Consider the following 22,424-nt stretch of genomic DNA (forward strand, 5'->3'; position numbering starts at 1 on the left):
AAATAGATTAATCTGTATTTGAGTCTCTTACTGTTAAATTATTTGACTTTTACTGCAGCTGCCTCGTTTTATTATCGCAATTTAGAAATATTTGAAATTCGTGTCTGATACTCGCTGCGACAGACTGGCTTCTAGAATATGTGGCATTTCAATGTTTTGATATAGATTTACATGAGTAGTTTTGTCTTTGGAGCGATCACCTTTCTTGTACACCCAATACAGTCAGGCAAACCTGAACACGGACACAAAGCAACAGGGACGACATTGTTTATAGGCGACCCCCCTTCTCTCCGCCCAGAGTACAGACTCACTGTAAATCAAAACAGCAGGAGAGAACAAATTTACTGCCCCGCGAGGTATGTTGTCACACAGTCAGCGACTGTCTCCAAAACATAACCATTTTGGTGTTCGTCTTTAACTGACATGAATGCCGTAGTCGTGTAAACATTGCGATAATGGCGGCATCATCCTGCATCTGTCTTCATTTTTGGATGATTTGAAGGGGGAAAAAATCCTAAATGTGATACTTATGTCGGACCCAGTCACCGCAAATCCTCGTCAGGACATTTTTATTGTGTCGGGATAGAAAAGTTTGGTAAATATGGCTTGACAAACAATCCCAGTCCCCTTCTAAGTGATTTGTTGACTGTAACATCCCTGCGCACCCGTACACAAACCCTCGAGACAACTAGCGACGCATGTAATCAGCATCTCTCTAGTAACGACTCTCCCCGGTAACAGGACAAGTGCACTCCCCTTTTACTGATAGACGCTAACACTACTCTCTGATACCGTTAGCCAAGCCGTGGTGACAACACAGACACCAACAACGAAACAGTGGTCATAGCTACACAACGTAAACATCCCATCATCTAAAAGTTATGGAGACCTGTCGGTATCTATGGTAACTGGAGGCAAACACAGGAACGCAGAAGACTTCCTGGATTAAGAGTCATGTGCATAAGATGCACAATGGCAAACAAATAGGTACAAAATGTACACATATACGTGTGATGTGTCAATAGATCTAGAGATAGCGACATTTTCTTTTCTATATTCTAACAATTTACATATAACATCAACTGTTTAACACTGCTATAACTGCATTGGATATTACAATTTTTTGATATCACACACTGAAATTTTACAAGGTAGTCCTGATAAATGCTTTAGAAAATGGAATTATGTCTCTCTGACATGATTTGCTTAGAAACTTAATAAAGCCCAGTTTTACGTTAGTTTCTGAGATATATCAATGCGTGCTTTGTGCTTATACCAACATTTGTCCAAAATGCATTACCTTTCTTTTCATTTCAAGTTTTCATCCTTCTAACGTTTGTGAAGTTCTTGGAACAGCAATCTTTCTCAAAAATGAGATCAATGACGTCACTTCAGTGATCATGTGATCATTACAGTCCCACAACACATATAGTATGTTCTAAGAATGGCAGTGTGTCATGTCAATGTGAAGAACGAATGTAGACATTTGCTAATGATATGAAAAAATATACCAGGAAGTCTACCAAGCGTATTACCTACTAGCTTGTTCACAGATCAAAAGTGTTTGGATCATTTTTTTTTTTTTAATTTCTTTACGGTATACTGTTTTCAAGTATCAGAAGGTTGGCTTCCAGTACTTCTCGCCTGCGAAACAAGCGTGTAATTCTACGGCTTCGTTTCCATAAAACGTGTATGTCCTAGTGTATGCATTTATATCATATTTACTTCACTTGATCTAAATATCCTATCCGAATTATCATTTTAACATGTGATATCATTGGGAAATATTTTATTTTCTTGATCAAAAGGAAGTCAGATGTGATGTATTCTCGTTGAGGTTTCGATTTTCTATATTTATCTAAAAGAACACAAATAGATAAAACAAAATCTGACGGCCACACACTGTGATGAAGCTAATGTTGTTATGAAAAAGGAAATCATTTTTCGCAAATACTTTCAAGCATACTGGATGTAAATATTTATAATATAATATAGTTTGTGACATAGCATGGGTTTGAACTGCTTTTACACGGCGAGTGTTGTCAATAAAGATGGTGCGCTTACTCTTCAGAAACACCTGATACTATTCCCTTTCACAAATGTATAGGTATAAATCTACCTTTAGTTCACCTTTTCCTGTCGTTTTCTCGACTCTGAGTTAGAATTACGATTGGTGTACATGTCGGTATCCTTTGTTTGGTATCGTATACAAGGTCAGTACACTTGTTATCTTTACATTTTATCTCTTAATTATTCTCAATTTAGTTTGGAGGATGAATTTTTATAAACGTAATTTTCTACATTGTTGGTTTGTTTGATAGACAATTACTTACTTATAAAAGATATAAGAATAAGTGTTCAACAGAATCATTATATATAAACAGGTGTTCAGTCTGTGATGACGAACAATGTTTCCATGGGAACCAGCTCTGAGATTGCGTCCTCCGTTACAGATATAAATTGAATGGAGGTGTTTAAACAACGCCTCTGATATAGACTTGCTTGTCACTCTGTCACCATAACATTTCAAACACGTCCCAATTAATCATGAACATTAAACAATTTCTACTAACCACAGAATCGGGAGAAAATTCCTGGAATCGTAAATGATAGATCTGCGTCAAAATGATTCATAACAAAAATTGAAAACATTTTACACATTGTAGTTCCTTGTACAGAGTTCATATTTTCCAATTTCACTTACTTATTTTTCAAACCTTTGTATGGAAATCGATGTCAAAGCTCTACCTTCATTTTAAAAATTCACTGATGTGAAGCCCATAGAAAAGAAATGAGATGAGTTCGAGCCCATTGATATGTTTTTGATTCCGATGTCTTAACCCTTGTTCTTACCTTGAGGGCGTCAGATATCGGCCTATATTTGACCTATATTTTGGAATAAGCGAAAGGACTTATCCTTCCCAAATGCATGGTCTAATTTGCCTTGTACTCATTTGTTCATATTTTGTTTTCATTTTATCAATTTTTGATTAAAATTGCTGTTTCATATGTCGGTATTACCTTAAAAGCCATGTTGATTATCTTAATATTTCTCGGTGCAGTGTGTCTGCTAGAAAGAGTGTGGCACTTACTGTATGACTAATTCTTATTTATGCTGATAAAAAGCTAGATCATTACATAGCATATGACATTGATGTTTTAATCATACTTATTATGTAGAATTGACAACAATGCTTCATCATCTTGAAAAAGTCAAATATGCACATATTCCACCGGGAAGCAGACATGATGTAAACAAAATCATCCAAATTCCATATTAGTTAGATTTACGACCATCAACATGTCAAGAATGTATCTAGATATATCTGGGATATAAACGTATTTTAATTAGTATGTAAATAGTCCACATATCATATTTTGATTCAGTTGTGTAAATGTATTTTGATTGATTGAATTCCGAGTAATCTCTTAAGAGATTATACTACGAACCGTCTCGCGGAAATGTAAAGATTTATTAACATAATAAATATGCATGCGTCACATTTTAACGTGTGTTGACTGAAGGAAATTAATTTTTCAAGGTTGTACAAAATATTCTTTTCAAGCTTCTAATTAAATATTAATTCTAGTTTGTTTTCAATTCAATCATGGCAGTTATGTAAAGATATTTTTGTAGTAGTAGTGGTAGTGGTAAACATAGCTTTCAGAAGCATGAAGAATGTACACTAGAAAGTATGATTTATTATATCGCGAAATAAGTAGGATTCAAAACGGAAACCATACTAAATGTCGCATATGCGGGGAAACATAGCAGAAACTATGGAAGTCGTGCTCTCTGAGGGGGAGGGGAAATTAGCTGGTAATCCGACTTCCTGCTTTGTCATCATTCCTCGATCGTTAGGCGACGAAAGTAAAAAAAACACCTATTGTAATACAGTGTATCTGCATATTTAATTACGTTCATAGATTGTGTGTAATAAAAATAGTATAATGGACTATTATCTGACTAAAGCACCTGTCGTGCGGTAAAGTAAGGTTGATAATCCTGCTGTGTATGACAATTACGTGGCTGTCGGGCGGACAGGAGGATATCGTCCGCGCGTGACCACGTGATTATTATGGCTTTATTTAGATTAAGTGGTTAAATATAATTTAAACAATTTTTATCTATCATTTATTGTCTTATAAAATTAGCATATTCTGTCGCTAGTGGACATCATTACCATTGTTACTAACATAAAGTGGGTGTAACTCACACGATGTAAACATATGAACAAGTGTTAATGATGTCGTTTATAAATTGTTGTTGAAAATAAAAATCCATTGAATTAATATTTGTGGTAGTTTCACCATATCGAATTACCTAGATATGTAATGGTATGTTACGTGGCTGTCACATGCTTAGTTTTTATGTTTTTGATTGTATTATATCTTTATTAGAGTGTCGAAAAGAAAGTATATCAATATATACAGGCATATATGGTACATTGAATTACTCGGTTAGACAAAACCAAATCATGCACCAAATTAGCCAATTCGCAAGTGTGCTTCACATTGTTGACGAGTTAAAACAGTATTGTTTACATCATTATGACCGGACAGAGACTCGTACATTTGTAAATTCATATGATAGATGAAAGTTAATTTCTAGAGGGACAACATTATAACACATTATAATTGGATTTTAGGAGAAAGAATTTTCCTATGTAACAAACGTATATAGTTCGAGGCCCGGTCAAGGAACAGACATAAAATTGTCTTCCTTCGTGATTCGTTTTACTATGTCATATATCTAATCATTAACACAATGTATCAATGCACTACGCTGTATGTGTTGTTGATCCGAAGGTTTAAAATCCGAGTTTGATGTCGTAGTTGTACTATATTGAATATGTTATATGTGCACAATTTGCGGACATATATGTATGTATACAAATTGCGATCCATGTAGTCATAACATTTAAACAGACAATTTGTCGCTTTGATTATGTCAGGATATCGGTCTGACCATCACTGCGCCATTGTATTGTTCTTTTTTGGAACGTTAGTGCAGTGGTATAAGCTGCGGGTACTTCTGGCTAGGCGATTACGTGCAGCAGATCTTGAGCTGGAATTCCAAGTATTCTCCTAAACCAACCCCAAAAAACAGATACATGTGACATTATATTGATTCTTAAATGTAAAGGCAAAGAAACAGTTAGCGCTTCTAAAAGCGACACAGATCTGTCAGTCCAGTCATGGAATCTGATTCAAACAAAGTGTCATTTTGATATTGGTCTCTTACTGGTAGGTCTAATGTTGTTCCAAATAAACCAAACAATGGGAAATGTCATTATCAGCAATTTTACGACACACAAATAAACATTTTTTTATTCAATAATTGTCTCATTGTTTTGGTTTGTGGTGCAATGTTTTTTTCTTTTATTTCAGATTTTCAAAACTCGGTAAAAGTGTAAGTATATACATTGAACAGTGATAAGATACTAATACGTAGTCGATAGGAATACAATCTGGGAAATAACCATACAGTTACATTCTATTAATGTGTAACCCAAATTGTGTCAGTATCGACTCTAGATTATGGTATATCATCTATATGCATCTTTTATTTATCATTAATGTTTCGAAAACAATTATCATCCTGGATTTATGTTGATTTCAGATAATAATAGATATGTTCTAGCTTTTTTTTGGGGGGGGGGGGGGGGTTTAAGGAGTGTATCATCACTATGTTTCTCTCGGAATTGTTCACTTCCTGTTACGTCAGACCTGATGCCTTATGACATGTATTATTTCGGGTTGTATGTTTTAGTATTAGACACTTTTTCACGTACGGAAAGTACCCGGTAACAGTCATATACATTTTGTGCTTGCTTGGTTACCCAGCTTTCTCCCTAAGTAAAGGGGATTAGGCCAGTCTTCCTCAGCCTACCACTATTTGTCGAGATGTGAAAACCCATATCGTTATCAATTTTATTTTCCTTTTTTTAGTTTACCTATTTTATGTAAGAGATCCACTGATAATATGCTTCACTGTTAGCTTTAATGTTGTGATCAGCTTGTAAAGTTCTGTCTGAAAGACGAGTAAAGGGAGATAAGTCACAGTTGTTTAAATTCAAAAATGAGTTGCGTTCCGAAAAAATACGTTGGATTTTACTACTTTCATGTCATCGTCAGCTACTCTCTTGTATAGTTATTGATTATTTCAGACCATTAACCTGTCGTAATTCGATAAAATCAACTGGAACATTTTTTCTTAATTTCGAGAAATTCTGCTTTATATGGAATTAATAAGTTAAATTTCGTCTCGGTAAAAAGAACATTGGATTAGAATACGTTGTAAATAAAGGACATATGACCAATTATTTCTAAAAATCGTGTATTTATCATAGTCTCACATGAATGGATGTAACGTGACACTAATATGACAGAGACAGATATAATTATAATGTAGGAATGATAGATAAATGTAACGTAAGAATGATGCAAATGTAATATGGCATTGTTATGAGAGTAATAGATAAATATGATGTGAGAAAGATAGATAAATGTGACGTGAGAAATATAGATGAATGTTTTGTGAGAATGAGCCTTATAGGTGGTAAAACAATTTTGGTATCATTTTATCAATAGCTTAATAGTTAGTTAATAATATCCCCAAATTGATGTCGTTTTCCTATTAGCGTGATATGAAATAAATATTATCACCAAATTGATGCCGTTTTCCTATTAGCCTGATATGAAATAAATAATATCACCGAATTGATGCCGTTTTCCTATTAGCCTGATATGAAATAAATAATATCCCCAAATTGATGCCGTTTTCCTATTAGCCTGATATGAAATAAATAATATCACCGAATTGATGCCGTTTTCCTATTAGCCTGATATGAAATAAATAATATCCCCAAATTGATGCCGTTTTCCTATTAGCCTGATATGAAATAAATAATATCACCGAATTGATGTCGTTTTCTTATTTACCTGATCTGTAGTAAATGATATTAACACTCTGATTTTCTTTTTCTCTCCATGTCGTTATCTGATTAGCCTTATCGTTGGTAAATAATATTGCATATACAATTTTCATCTTCATGTGTACTGGATTTCCTATTTCTGGTGAACGAGAAATCTAATTGTGAACGCTGTCTCTGTCAACATCACTCACACGATTTAGCATATTATACCTTTATGTCTTTGGTTGATTATCAGATCCGGTTTGAAATACCTTCATAATATCCTGGGGGATTGTCAAGTATCAAAGTCCATAAACCCAGGTAACGGAGGGAAATCGTTACAACATACAACTCAGGTGTCGTTTTCCTATTAGCCTTATCTGTAGTAAATCATATTACCACTCTGATGTCGTTTTTTCTTTATGTCATTTTTTTTACTATCTTTATCTGTGGTAAATAAAATTGCTGCTATGTTGTCGTTTTCTCTTGATGTCGTTTTCCTATTTACCTTATTTGTGGTAAATCATATAACCACTCTGATATCGTTTATTTCTTAATGGCATGTTCTTACTAGTCTTATCTGTGGTAAATAATATTGCTGCTATGTTGTTGTTTTCTGTTTATATCGTTTTCCTATTATTTTTTTCTGTGTAAAATTATATCACAACGCTGATATCGTTTTCTCTTTATGTCGTTTTCTCAGCCTTATCTATGGTACATTATTACATTACATTACATCATTTGTAGTAAATAATATTACCACTCTGTTGTCGTTATCTCATATGTATTATTTGTAGTAAATAATATCACCACTCTGTTGTCATTATCTCATAATTATGTATTATTTGTAGTAAATAATATTATCAATTTGATGTCGTTTTCTCCTGATGTCGGTTTCTTTTTTGCCTTATATGTAGTAAATAATATTGTCAATCTGATAACATTTTTTCAATAGTTTAATAGTTGGCAAATAATATCCCCGTCGTCATTGGCATTATCTGATGTCGGGGTTTTTTCCGGATGTCGTTTACTTGTTAGTCTTACCTTTAGTAAATAACATTACCACTCCGATATCGTTTTTCTCATCCTTATTTGTTGTAAATGATATTACTTCTCTGACATCGTACATTACCACTTTGATATAATTGTCTCATTAGCTTTAGCTGTAGTAAACAATATTACTGGTCTGGTGTCGCTTCTCCTGCGGTACTTTTCTTATTCGTCGTATCATTAATAAGTAACAGCACCGCTCTGATGTCGAATACTAAGTATTATTACCATACTGTTGTCGTTTTCTCATAAGCATTATCTGTGGTTAATAATATAACTGCTGTCAAACCTGTCATATGTGACCTTCCAAGGGAGCCATTAAAAAGGTCACATATGACAGGTAGTCTCTTAATCCAGGTTCAAAGAAAATAACCCGAAAGTTCTATCAATATTCTGCCATATACATATACAGTCAAACCTGTCATATGTGACCTTCCAAGGGAGTCAATAAAAAAGGTCACATATGACAGGTGGTCTCTTAATCCAGGTTCAAAGAAAATTACCCGAAAAGGAAAGTTCATAATTATTCTGTCACATATGTAAAATTTATCAGCTACAAGTATTAGTACATATATGTCAAGGAATTACCTCAGTCATCAATTAAGATTGTGAATATAATCAAATCTGTAAGAGACCTCTTGAGGAAAACGAAAGAAAAAAAAGAAAAAAAAAGAAGAAAAATCACTATTCACTTTATGAAATAAAATGCTTATAATAATGGACAATATATAAAAAATATCCCCATTTCTACATATGTATGTAGTATAATATTTATTTTTATAAATAATTCAGTTTCTTTTATTTTCATTAATATATATATTTAAATTCTTTTAGCATGTTACAATAAAAAAAATTTAATACAAAAAATTATCAAAGAGTTTGAATGGCTAATTTGATTATTTTCAGTGCCGGGTACATTTACATAAAAAAAAAAAAAAATTTTTTTTGCATTCCTGAATTCCTGGTCCGGACTTCCGTCCGTATTATTAGTCACGTAACTGCATTTCCTTCATAACGATGGAGACGTTTTTAACTGGCAAATATCTGTCCTAATGTCTCAAAATGAACATAAATTTCAGTTAAACAGTAAGTTGACTGTTTATTCACTCTTTTTCATACTTCCCAAGCAAATGTTTGTATTTTTATCTATCAAAATTTCGTGAAAATCGTCTGAATGGCGAGGCGGTTTTTTCGCCATATCCCATCTCCTTCTTTCATTCTTTAGAAGTAAAGTACAGTTTCGTTCGTTTTTGGGTGTTATCAGGGCAAAGATAATAAATTCAGTACATTTTTTGAGACAGAATAAGACATTTCATGCATTTCTGAAGTATTTTTTAATCTTTAAAAGCAGACAAGTTCGTCTGGTTTCTTCTTGATTATGACTTCTGCTTCCGTTTTAAAACTCGGAAAGTCGCTGAAAAAAGTCGCTTTTCAGCATTTGGGACACGGAAATAATGGTCGTTAGTCGCGTCTGACAGGTAGTCGCTTAATTCAGGTCACTAGTATAGTAAATAACGTTGGGAGGAAAAAATACGGTCGCATATGAAAGGAAGTCGTTTAATTCAGGTGGTCGCTAAGGCAGGTTTGACTGTATGTATAACCAAATATGTATCAATTAAGAGACCAAAAGGGAAATCGAAGAAAGAAATAGATGTATTTTAATGTTAACATGTAATAGAATAAAAAATAAACAAAACAAAAAACGAAAGAAAAACAAAACAAAAAATTAAAACAAAAACAAAAATAATTCTTTTAGTATGACAAAGCATGTTACAATATTTTTTGATTCAAAATGAAAAATAATCAAACAGGTTGAATGGCAATTTGATTATTTCCAGTGCCTGATACTTTTTTTCCCTGAAATCCTGTTCCGGTCTTCCATACGGATTATTAGTCACGTTACTGCATGTCCTTTATCATAACGGAGACGTTTTCCATTGGAAAATGTTCTTGTGTCTCAAAAAGAATATAAATCTCATTTAAACAGTCAGTTAATTGTTTATGCATTCTTTTTATGCTTCTCAAGCAATTTGTTTTGTATTCCTATCAATCAAAACCATGTAAATTGTCTGAATGGCTAGAACGTCTTTTCGTCCCATGTTCATTTCGGAAATAAAGTAGTTTCGTTCGTTTTTGGTTATTATCAGGGCGGAAATAGGAATTGAAGAAATTTTCTGAGACACAGAATAAGAAATTTGATGCATTTCTAAAGTATTCTTAATCTTTAAAAGCGGAAAAGTTCGTCCGGTTTCATCTTGATTGTGCCTTTTTTTACGTTTTAAAACTCAGAAAGTCGTTGAAAAAATATCGTTTTAAGTATTTGGGACACACAAATCATGGTCGTTAGTCGCGTCTGACAGGTGGTCGCTTAATTCAGGTCAATGGTATAGTAAATAAGGTTCGGGAAAAATACGGTCGCATAAAAGAGGGGGGCGCTTCAATCAGGTGGTCGCTAAGGCAGGATTGATTGTACTCTGATGTCGTTTTTCTCATTCGTCTTATCAGTGCTAATCTAATAGGAAAATTTATCGAAATATCATTTGACTCCAAAACATTGTAAACACACGTTTTAATAAAATATTTGTATAAGTAAAAGAATGGTAGTGAGATGTAACCTTCAGCACTTCCATGGACTGTTGATAAGGAGGTTCTGTAAAGACGTAGGGGTTTTCATCCATTGAAGTATATCCTTGATGGCCAGAATATAAACGTCATTCATCGTGCTTAATTTGTCAACAAACATTTGCAACCCTTCTAAATTAGTTGCATAGAATGGATGTGAGAACCAGATAAGACGTAGATGTATTCCGAAAGGTGCTTTGTTTGTTTGATAATGAGCTTTGAAATTATTCCAAAGGAAGTTGAACGTGTCGTTAGCTGTAGGGGGAGAATAAATACAGCCATCCACAAAGCTACAGGTGTAGAGATTGCGATAATCTATAACTGGAGTGTTGGGAACCTCCCATAACCCCGGATAGGCAGCCTTGGGACAGTCAGCGATCGCACAAGATCCCTTCCACCCATAATCTAAGGTAAATGGCCAGTACTTATCACCCGCATTCTCTCGAGGACTGATTAACGTAGAATCGTAGAGATAACCATTCTTCATAATTTTTTCGAATTGACCATCCCCTAATGGCTTCATAGTTGGACTCCTCCAGCCTTTCGGTTTGATGTCCAGTTCACCCAGTTCGCTAAGTTGTAACTTCATTTCATCGTTAAGAACGTCTTGTTCATTAAATTCTCTTCCGCTTATGCCTTTGGTTGCGATTTCCATACCGCGGTTTTTCAAAAGCGTCAGGTACATTGTAATCGAACCCGCCTGGGAGACAAAAAACGTAGCACTTACCGGACAATTGTCAGGGTTCTTCAGAGAAGTTGGAAATAATCTACCAAGAATTACATCCACCAGATAGTTCGCTACACCGTCTATAGCAAAGAATACCATTTGTGGTGTGTCTGATACCGGAAGTCCTCCTGGAATACTCGTACCAGCACAATAACAATCCGGCAGGTGGCAGTTTCCTTCCTGTTGACAATCTTCCTGAGGTATAGGGCCTGGTGAGAGGGGCTCACTTGTTTTTGTTGTCGATTGTTGGCTTAATGTCGTCGGTTCTGGAGTTTCTGTTGTCGCCATCGTCGGTTTAGTTATTTGTTTTGTTGTTGTGTTCTTTGTTGGTTTTGGTGTTGTTGTAGTTGTCGTGGTCGTTGTTGGTTTTGGTGTTGTTGTAGCTGTGTTCGTTGTTGGTTTTGGTGTTGTTGTAGCTGAGTTCGTTGTTAGTTTTGGTGTTGTTGTAGCTGAGTTCGTTGTTGGTCTTGGTGTTGTTGTCGTTGTAGTAGTTGTTATGTGTGGTGTTGGGGTTGTTAGACCACATCCCCAGGGTTCAAAGCTGGAAAGTTCAGAAAGCTTTGTGGGACGTTTCATCCACTCTAGCATCTGTTTAACGTTAACAATGTACACGCCCGGGTACTGCATCATATCGTGTATGGCCCTGTCCAAACCTTTCAAGTTGTGTAGGGAAAGTAACCAGGCATAGTGCATGTGCAACCCGAAAGGAGCTCTGTTACCATCGTAGCTACTAAGGAAATTGTCCATGATGTACTTATAGACCAGTTCCTCGGTAGCCAGTCTGTTGTAGCAGCTGTCGAAAAAAGCACAAGGAAATTGATCTTTGTAATCCCGCATAGCGTTCACCGGAACTTCCCAGAATCCAGAGTGATTCTGATTGGGACATGGATGAATATGGCAGTTATATGGCCATCCGTAGTCCAATGTAAAAGGAAAGGGATTGTCTTCAAGCATGTGTGCACGTTTGTACGTAAATGAAATATCGTACTCGAACCCTAACTGTGCCAGCATGTCTATCTGACTGTCTCCCGCCGTCTGTAGAAATGGACTTCTCCAGCCAACAACATCTTCAGGATTCGCTCCAGCCAGATTGATGATATTGATCTTCTGATCGCGCGCCTCACTCAACACTTTTTCGCCCGTGTTAATGTTGCTATGGGTGACACTGTGCACGGCCAGTTCGTATCCGAGATCTCGATATTCCCGCACGACATCGTAGTGGGTATACTCATGGGAAATGTACAGTGTTAAAGATATTGGACAACCGTTTGGATTTGTTCTTTCCTTCCTAAACAAAAGTTTGTAAAAGTCGTATGCAGCTCCTGTCACGGCATCGTCCAACCCAAAATAAACCATCTGTGGGATATCACTGCGTTTCATGAAGTGTTCAAATGTGCTACAGAAACAGTTCGGTAGGTGACAGTTCACTCCCTGTTGGCAGCCAGACGGGAATGTGGATACGACTGCTGGCATGAGGAGGAGGAGGAGACAGCTCGATATAAGATACATTATAGAAACAATGCAAAGCTTATGTCTATATAATAGTACAATGACTTCGCTGTGTCTGATGGTCAGATACTGTCACTTAGGTCCAATACGGCGGAATATATGCGTAAGCAGATTTTTTTCTCTGGAGAAGCAAACGCCAGTAGTTCACTGGCATACAAGTGACAATCTTGTGTCTGTTGTGTATACAATACTCCCTTCCCTACGTATACGACTCCACCCTTGGCTGTACCTAACATTCGATTGGTCTGTCGATCAACATCCGCACGGAGCTTATCTGAATGACACCCACTCGACACCCAAGTACTAAACGCTATATCCAGGCCATGTATCTGATGTCTCTAATGCAGACATGCCTGTTGCATCTTGCTGTTCTTAAAAATGTATTGTATAAGGTAATTGTATATATACCATGTATCATTTCACCATTTACTACCTTGCTAATATTAATTGGATTGTTAAAGCTCATTCAGATTTACTGTAGATACTGTAGATTACGTTGGCATTGTGGTGCACGATTATTGCTAACCACTTTGGAGATGGTTAATGGTTCTACAGAATTCATGTCAAATGGAGCAGATGTAAAATTAGGTGAATGCAACATACTCATCTTAGTTGTTGCTTTTTCAAATTTGTTCATTTTTTTTTCGACTGTGTTTTTAAAACCTAAAACATTTACAAATATATTTCTTTTGCAGAAAATGCAAAAACTATCATTTTCAAGCCCAACCCTGTCCTATGGAGCTGTCCGGCTCTGTGGTCGTACCGTATGAATAGGACAAGACTCACCTGAGGGGGTACATGCAGGCCCTCTCACATCGCCTGAGTACATGTACAGTAACCGCGGAGACGTACAATCTGTAGACCAAACCAAATCATCACTGATGGTCAATATTTCCACTCCCCCTTATAAACGGCTATATCACCATTGATATTCAATGTTATTCCATGGCTAGCAACTTAATGCGTGTGAATTGAAAAGGAATTCTTGCTATTAACCCCAGCCGTCTCGATTTAGGGCTACCATCTTGATAAAAAGTAAATTAGTAACTTACACGTCATGTTTTACTGCAGGGTTAACTTTGAACGTGTCGATTTAAGTGCCGGAACCCCTGCAGGTGACAGAGTCCTAAGTGGTGTCCATGATAGTAAACAAACTAATTGATTTTTTTACCTCTCTCCCTTTTTCGCTATCTACGTTGGTGGCTTTATAGTTTGACGTAAACAACTTATTGAAATCATAACTGTCATTCTTTTTAAGTAACAGAAGCTAGTTAGTATACATAATGCTCTTTGTCATTGATGTTACATGTGAGGGAAATTGCACTTTTACTGTCCCTCGAGACATGAACTATTTCCCGAGGCGAAGCTATTTCATATATCATATTATTATATCAGCATTCAAATCATTCCATTTTTCTCTCGAACGAGATTTCATATCCTCCACTGTTCCTAATGCTTTTTCACGAAGATGGTATTTCAGCTGGCTAACTGCTGTTTTTATTAATTGCTGTGTTAAGCGCCGTGTTTTTCAGAAAAACAAATCCTGTCCAGCACTTCTTCATCCAGATTTTCGAAACTTGTAGGTGAAGCCATTTTCCAAAATGTTTCCTGTACCATTCACTTTAATGATTTTAGTAAACAAACTCTGTCTGATTCGTCTTGGTCTCGAAAAAAACGCTTACGTTGTCGAAAGCGCTTTCGGACTTTTAAAGTAATACAAGGAGTGATGGTAGAGACAATCCGAAGGGATATGACAAATGCATTGTCCAACCAGAATGTACGAAGCAAACAAAAAAAACCGCGAAAATATGAATACGCTCATTCCGGGTTAATAGCACTTTTTACTATCAACCTGGTTAATAGCATTTGAAGAGGATGTGCTTCAAATAGCATTTTTATTGTCTACTTTTTACATAGTGTAAAACAAGGAAAGGTATATTAATCAATTCAAAGTATAGCTTATGCGTATAGTTAAGGAAAATAAAACGCATCATGTAATAAATCAGTTTGAAGCACGTTCATTTTTTTCCATGCCACTTGCAAAGCCTGGTTCGTCACCTGTATTATACAGGAAACAGTCTGTCTGTCACACAGCCTGGTCCGTCCCTGGTATTATACAGGAAACAGTCTGTCTGTCACAAAGACTGGTCCGTCCCCGGTATTATACAGGAAACAGTCTGTCTGTCACAAGGCCTGGTCCGTCCCCGGTATTATACAGGAAACAGTCTGTCTGTCACAAAGACTGGTCCGTCCCCAGTATTATACAGGAAACAGTCTGTCTGTCACAAGGCCTGGTCCGTCCCCGGTATTATACAGGAAACAGTCAGTATGTCACAAAGGCTGGTCCGTCCCTAGTATTATACAGGAAACAGTCTGTCTGTCACAAAGCCTGGTCCGTCCCCGGTATTATACAGGAAACAGTCTGTCTGTCACAAGGCCTGGTCCGTCCCCGGTATTATACAGGAAACAGTCTGTCTGTCACAAGGCCTGGTCCGTCCCCGGTATTATACAGGAAACAGTCTGTCTGTCACAAGGCCTGGTCCGTCCCCGGTATTATACAGGAAACAGTCTGTCTGTCACAAAGCCTGGTCCGTCCCCGGTATTATACAGGAAACAGTCTGTCTGTCACAAGGCCTGGTCCGTCCCCGGTATTATACAGGAAACAGTCTGTCTGTCACAAAGGCTGGTCCGTCCCTGGTATTATACAGGAAACAGTCTGTCTGTCACAAAGCCTGGTCCGTCCCCAGTCTTATACAGGAAACAGTCTGTCTGTCACAAGGCCTGGTCCGTCCCCGGTATTATACAGGAAACAGTCTGTCTGTCACAAAGCCTGGTCCGTCCCTGGTATTATACAGGAAACAGTCAGTCTGTCACAAAGACTGGTCCGTCCCCGGTATTATACAGGAAACAGTCTGTCTGTCACAAAGACTGGTCCGTCCCCGGTATTATACAGGAAACAGTCGGTCTGTCACAAAGACTGGTCCGTCCCTGGTATTATACAGGAAACAGTCTGTCTGTCACAAGGCCTGGTCCGTCCCCAGTATTATACAGGAAACAGTCTGTCTGTCACAAAACCTGGTCCGTCCCCGGTATTATACAGGAAACAGTCTGTCTGTCACAAAGCCTGGTTCGTCCCCGGTATTATACAGGAAATAGTCTGTCTGTCACAAAGCCTGGTCCGTCCCCGGTATTATACAGGAAACAGTCTGTCTGTCACAAGGCCTGGTCCGTCCCCAGTATTATACAGGAAACAGTCTGTCTGTCACAAAGCCTGGTCCGTCCACGGTATTATACAGGAAACAGTCTTTCTGTCACAAGGCCTGGTCCGTCCCCGGTATTATACAGGAAACAGTCTGTCTGTCACAAAGGCCTGGTCCGTCCCCGGTATTATACAGGAAACAGTCTGTCTGTCACAAGGCCTGGTCCGTCCCCGGTATTATACAGGAAACAGTCTGTCTGTCACAAGGCCTGGTCCGTCCCCGGTATTATACAGGAAACAGTCTGTCTGTCACAAAGGCCTGGTCCGTCCCCGGTATTATACAGGAAACAGTCTGTCTGTCACAAAGGCCTGGTCCGTCCCCGGTATTATACAGGAAACAGTCTGTCTGTCACAAGGCCTGGTCCGTCCCCGGTATTATACAGGAAACAGTCTGTCTGTCACAAGGCCTGGTCCGTCCCCGGTTTTATTAGAAGAATCAGGTAACCTGTCGCAAGATTTGAAAAACCTCGGCCCCAATCATTACCGACATGTACTAGAAGATCAAACAACACTATAATGCAGTTTTTTGTTCATTCTCGTAGTAAATTCATATACTATTCATGACACTAGAACGAACATTTGATGAAACAGCATTGAATGCATTGATCAACTGAGCAGAAAAGTAGGTAGGTTTGTTGTGTCCTTGGGCAAGACACTTTTCTTCTTATTTCTGAATGACATAAGATGGGCCTTCCGTATGTTGTTCAGTGAGGTAGTCACCAACCACTACAAGGCGAAATTACTACTTATTCGAATTAATAGTAAACCAACTTTAATTGAATAAATTCACAAATTTTGTACGTGGATTGATCATCAATCAATTTTGCTACTTAAACCAATTAAAAACACATTTTATCTTGCAACGAAGAAGACTCTAAAACAGGTATATTACATTCCTTCGTTTTAAGAAAGTACTTGTGTGAAGACCACGAGGGGGTTTACAGTCGATGTCGTAACCTCATTGAGAAGGATTCTATGTTCTCGTGCTCAGCCATGCGTGTTTAAATCTCGTTCATATGCTTACTGGTCCCGTCGCCTCCTTCACCATTGCTCTCACTTTGAGAGCGCAACAGAGTTTGATTTTGACGATTTACAACTAAACAGAAGACGCTTACCCTCTGGACCACTTAGTATCCTTGTAATTGTTCAATAGCCTCTATTAAAATCTATATTTTGGTCATTTCTTTCTTCACGTTATCGATTGAGAGTTAGAATTACGATTCCGTTAACATGTCTACTCGCAAGGCGATATTGATAGTCATGTAAATAGTTTGTTCTGTGCTGTGTGTCTGATTGAACAGTATGTTGTAATCATTATCTGACTAGGGAATTCCTCAACTTAAAATCTCCCGTAGGAAACAATTAGGGAATTTAAGGATGGTTCTTATCTAAGATGTTTTCACCTTTTATCCAATAATGGTTTCCTGTAGAAAAAAAATCAATTTAAGGACATGTCTTCACTAATTAGGAACATTGATGAGAAGATAAATAGAATAAGACTCGTCCAAATAAACTTAATCTGAACTTGTCAATATTGTAAGAAAACTCTATAAATGAAAGATACATGTATGTTGAAACTGAAAATCCGTCTGTGTTGAAGTTACTTTCTGTGGGTTAAGCCAAGACCGCCTTCAATAATTAAAGCTTTCAAATGCAAATGTTAAAATCGTGCTGTAGTAGCTGTTGAATGGCTCCAAGTTTTCCCGCATCCCCACTAGACAACTAACACTACCAACTGGACATATTTTATGATGATTATCGGGGATATGAAGTTTACGCATTTGATGGTGAATATTGGTAACATGACGGAATAAGAACTGGTATCCTTCTTAAGATGATTATCGTGAAGAGAGAATATATGAGGGGGGCGGGGGGGGGGGGGGGGGGGGGGTCTTTAACGGAAATCCTACTTCCTGCTTTATCATCTTATCATTTCTCCATCGTTACGCAAGGGAAAGGCATCCATTGTAATATTTGCATACTGAATTATTTCTTATGTTGTATATGTGATAAGAAAAAAATTATAATTGATTATATCTAACATACATGTAGGCACCTGTCGTGTGGTAAGGTTATTCTAATGTTCCTGCTGTAGACGACCCTGGCTGTCGGTCAGATAGGAGGATCTCGTCATTGCATTATCACGTGATTTATATGACTTTATTTAGACTTTGTGGTTAGATATTATTCAAATCATTGCTTCCTATTAATTATGTTGTAATTAAATTAGCATATCTGTCCCTTGCGGACAACACACTCATCGTTAGTGACACAGTGAAGTGGGTGTAACTTACACGATGTGCAATGTACACACACATACAGGTGTAAATACTTGTAAAGTTATTTATCAATTAACCAAAAAGCCACAGAATTAGATTAATGAAATGTGTGGTAATTTTATCTGTTAAAAATTATGCAGATAATAATTGTAGCTGCCTGACTTTCAAAAATATTTTTTATGTCCAAATCTTAATCGGATGTTTGAGTATACCGGCTTATGCAAGCCTGCCGTGTACATCAGGTTACGAATGATTTACCGAAACAGCCAAAAAGTACGTCACAAGAGTGGTCAGTACATATATACGATGAAAATAGAATAAAGTGAGCTTCTTCACATATAAGACAACAAAACGTACATAATGTACTTTCTCATATTTCAGAGTTACTTCCTTCGTTTCACTACACCTATATCTTGTCAGCTGAAAATGTGCTGGTATGGTGACCAATAAATACAAGTATTCCTCCTGTCGAGACAACAGTAATAATGTACTGATTCTAAACCTGTTTTAAAGAAACATGTTCAGTCGTGTTCAGCAAAATCTGCTTCAAATGATATATTAGAGAACCTTTCATTTACAACTTCTAGGGGATATTTCATCTGAAATTACCATAAACCCAGGCGTATGAAGTTTAAACATGAACGCAGAATCTTCTAAATGATTTATTAATACAGATAAACTGTAATAAAGTGTTATTATCGTCAGTTTTGTCACAAATAAACACATTTGTGCTTAACAATCAATTTTGTCTAGGTAATTGGGGATTTTAAATGCCTTTTTTTATTCAGATTTTACGTTACTGATACTAGTACGTAGTCGATAGCAATATGATTTGAGTCAATGAGAAATAGCCACGAAGGTGTCTTTCTATTTATCTGTCACCCAAATTGTTTTCATGTCGACTCTAAGCTATAATCTTGTAACAGATCATTATTTAAATATCCTCTTGTTATTATACTTTTATTGCCAATATGAGCTTTCTGAAAACACGATTAAAGGGAGATAAGTCATAGTTATGTAAATTCAAAATGTCCAAGTTGGATGGCCAACACACCAACATGTTTGAATTGTTATGTTGTATGGGGACATTTGTAAAAGAAATACTATATATGACATTGCTCAGAGAGTAGTGTTGATGTGTAAAGTTTCCATAGATATGGAGTCGTGTTGTAAGATGTTGTTTCCATAGAAATAAAGAGATCAGGTTAGGGAGATGGAGTTGTGATGCACGGTAATGTATTCTACAGAAATACAGCTTTTTGTTTATCTTTCTTTTTTTAGAGGGTGGGGCAGAGATCAGAGACTTTCGCGTGATTCACTAGTACAGGAAGTTCCGGCCATTTTAGTTTTACGCTTGCTTAGTTACCCAGTTCTCCCCTATATATCACGGATTATATCAAGCCTTCTTCAGCAACAATATATAGAGTTGTGAACACATCATATATCGTTATAATTTCTTAATGTATCTGTTTGGTGTGAGAATAAAGAGACTGTCCTGACAGCTTTGATGTTGAGTTTAGCTTGTGGTCTAGTGCCAGGAGACAGGACTACGTGACCGGGTTCGAATCCCGCCTCACTCAGCTGCAAATGATGCAGTGTGTAAGCTTTTAGCGCTGAATGGCAGCTCCGGCTGTTGCTCCAGGGGGAGTTGAGAAAGATATTGGCTGGTTGCTCAATAACCACCGGTAGTTGTTGTGAAATGGTGGTATATGAGAGTGTCAAATGAACACATTCTAATTGGGAAATTCTAGTATCTAAAGGCGGATAAAGAGAGATAAGTCGTATATGTTCAAATAAAAAATGTCTCCATTCCCTACTTATCCATCTTCCGTTGACGATTCTAGAGTTTTAGGGTGACATTTCTGAGAGATATAGACATCAAGTTAAGAGAATAGCGTAGTAGGGGAACGTTCCGGGGGGTGGGGGGGGGGGGGGGGGGGGGGGGTAAAGATATATTTACACAGAAGTGTTTTAAGGTGACGTTTTCTAGAGATCAGACTACCTTTTCCTACATACATTTAAGATGCGTGGCGGGCAAATGTTCCCGTGCTGCATTTACCCACCATACATCTTGCTGTCATGTCGAGCATAACAACATTAAAACCACTGTTCAATACTTATATTGCATTGCTTTACCATTTTCGTCAATTTTAAAAACTGCACCAACTGCCGCACTGAGTGTTATAGCCCGAGGCTCTGGGTGTTATAGCACGAGGCGCTGGGTGTTATAGCACGAGGCGCTGGGTGTTATTTAAGCATTGAACGGCTTTCAGTTGGCATTCATATTGACTATGAATGCCAACTGAAAGCCGTTCAATGCTTATATTTACCATCTGCGATTTTTTATTTGTCGTGCGATTTTTTTTTGAAATTTTCAAATTCAAATTTCAGTTGGCAGTTCATAAGCTGGTGAACTCGCAACTGAATTGGTAGGGTTATATAGTGGCAGCGCCATACAATGGTAAATATAGGCCTATGGTGACAACTGCCTCTTTGCATTGTGTCAATGGGGAAATGCGGAGCAAATGTAAATATACATGTTTGATTGTATGCAATGTACGTAGCTGAAGTAAAATATGTAGTACGTAATACTTTCATCTACCTTAATTCTTTTAGCTTTGAGTAATTTTCGCTATCCATAGAATTTTGGAACGTGGATAAATATTCCCCGCCAGATGGCTTGGAGACACACCGGTCACAAAAACATATATCACCTCGATGTATTTATATTCCGGAAGCCAGGAATAATGAGTATGGTTTGGGCTAGGAGGGGTGTGAAGGAATTCAAACAAACATTGGATAACCTATCGGGCCAATATTTTCCCACTCCCCAATAGATTAGGCCTCGGTGTTGACCCTTAATACGTATATATTTGGTTTAGATTGGTTTCTCTTGGTCAATATTGATTGTGTCAATCTTGGAGAAGTTGTCACAATGAGACCAGGCCATGTCTTCCCCTCGTTCCACATTCCTGGAGCGTGAGTTCTCGCCTCCTCACAATCCTAAAAGCCTCCAATTCTCTCTGTTCTGTTTACATAAATTGGACAAATAGATTGCATAGTTGTCACTTTTAACGTCAATATACAATTTAGGACCTCACACCCCATCCGTGACGGACATACATGGTATAAACAACAGCGACTTACATCCGTAGGTTTCTTAAGAGACTACAGAATAATTGTAAAAAATAAAACAATAGAAGTTAAATAATCTTGATGTAAGATGAACGAGGAAATGTTGTTTCTGATGAATTAAAATATATATCATTAAAGATTAATGTACAAATACCATTAAAAAAGGTGCTCTTATTTGGTGGCGTTTACTTTTTAAAATGTTGGTTTTTATTTCTTATTTCTTTTAGAAACACCAGTATAAAAAAAACTATCAAAAATGTGACAGGTAATGTCCGGTCATATAACGACAATTAGCGGGGCAAAATATGTCACTTCGTTTTGTTCTCGCGAAAAAAACGCTGTTCAGCGGAACGAAATTTTGTTTCGTTGATTTTTTTTTTTTGTTTTTTGCTTTTGTTGTATGTTTTGTTTTTGTTTTGTTTTGTTTTGTTTTGTTTTTATGGGGGGGAGGGGGGAAGAACGCTGATTTGCGAGACTAAAGAATAATAAAGACAGCATCATATTGTTGACTATCGGGCAGTATCATCTATGTTTGTTTGTTTGTGTGTTTGTTAGAATGTCGATGGCTACATGTGAGTGGGAAAATCATTGGTGTTTAGACAATTTCGTGCTTGGTCGAGTTTGGGGCATATCAGAGCAAAAGTTCAATAACTGATATACTAGAATTTAAATTTTGGTACCTACCGCTCAATGGCTAGCGGGCCATTATACGAAGATATCACTGCTCGATGTCTCTTACAGACGACACAACAACAATATTTTTTGCAATCAGAAAAATATAGACGGAGAAATTAACTACTTAATAACCGCGGACACAAAACATTGTGAAGCACAGCTTATATTGTACTTGTTCCAGTGTGGGTCAATATTGAAAATCGTACAATTGACGAGTCATTATTTACTCAAACACCCCACGGGACGATGAG

General features: G+C 37.2%; 1 protein-coding gene across 1 annotated transcript; it reads right to left on the bottom strand.

Annotated features, from left to right (window-relative positions):
- Positions 1-10,519: 10,519 nt before the first annotated feature.
- Positions 10,520-12,825, bottom strand: LOC117333921. The gene has a single exon (XM_033893339.1). The coding sequence runs from the start codon at positions 12,823-12,825 to the stop codon at positions 10,585-10,587; it is 2,241 nt and encodes a 746-aa protein (XP_033749230.1). The 3' UTR covers positions 10,520-10,584.
- Positions 12,826-22,424: the final 9,599 nt, after the last annotated feature.

This window comes from Pecten maximus, chromosome 9 (assembly GCF_902652985.1).
Source record: "Pecten maximus chromosome 9, xPecMax1.1, whole genome shotgun sequence".
Classification (NCBI taxonomy): domain Eukaryota; kingdom Metazoa; phylum Mollusca; class Bivalvia; order Pectinida; family Pectinidae; genus Pecten; species Pecten maximus.

Coding starts and splice junctions, on each gene's coding strand:
- LOC117333921 (XM_033893339.1), bottom strand. CDS start 12,825: ATGTATCTTATATCGAGCTGTCTCCTCCTCCTCCTCATGCCAGCAGTC.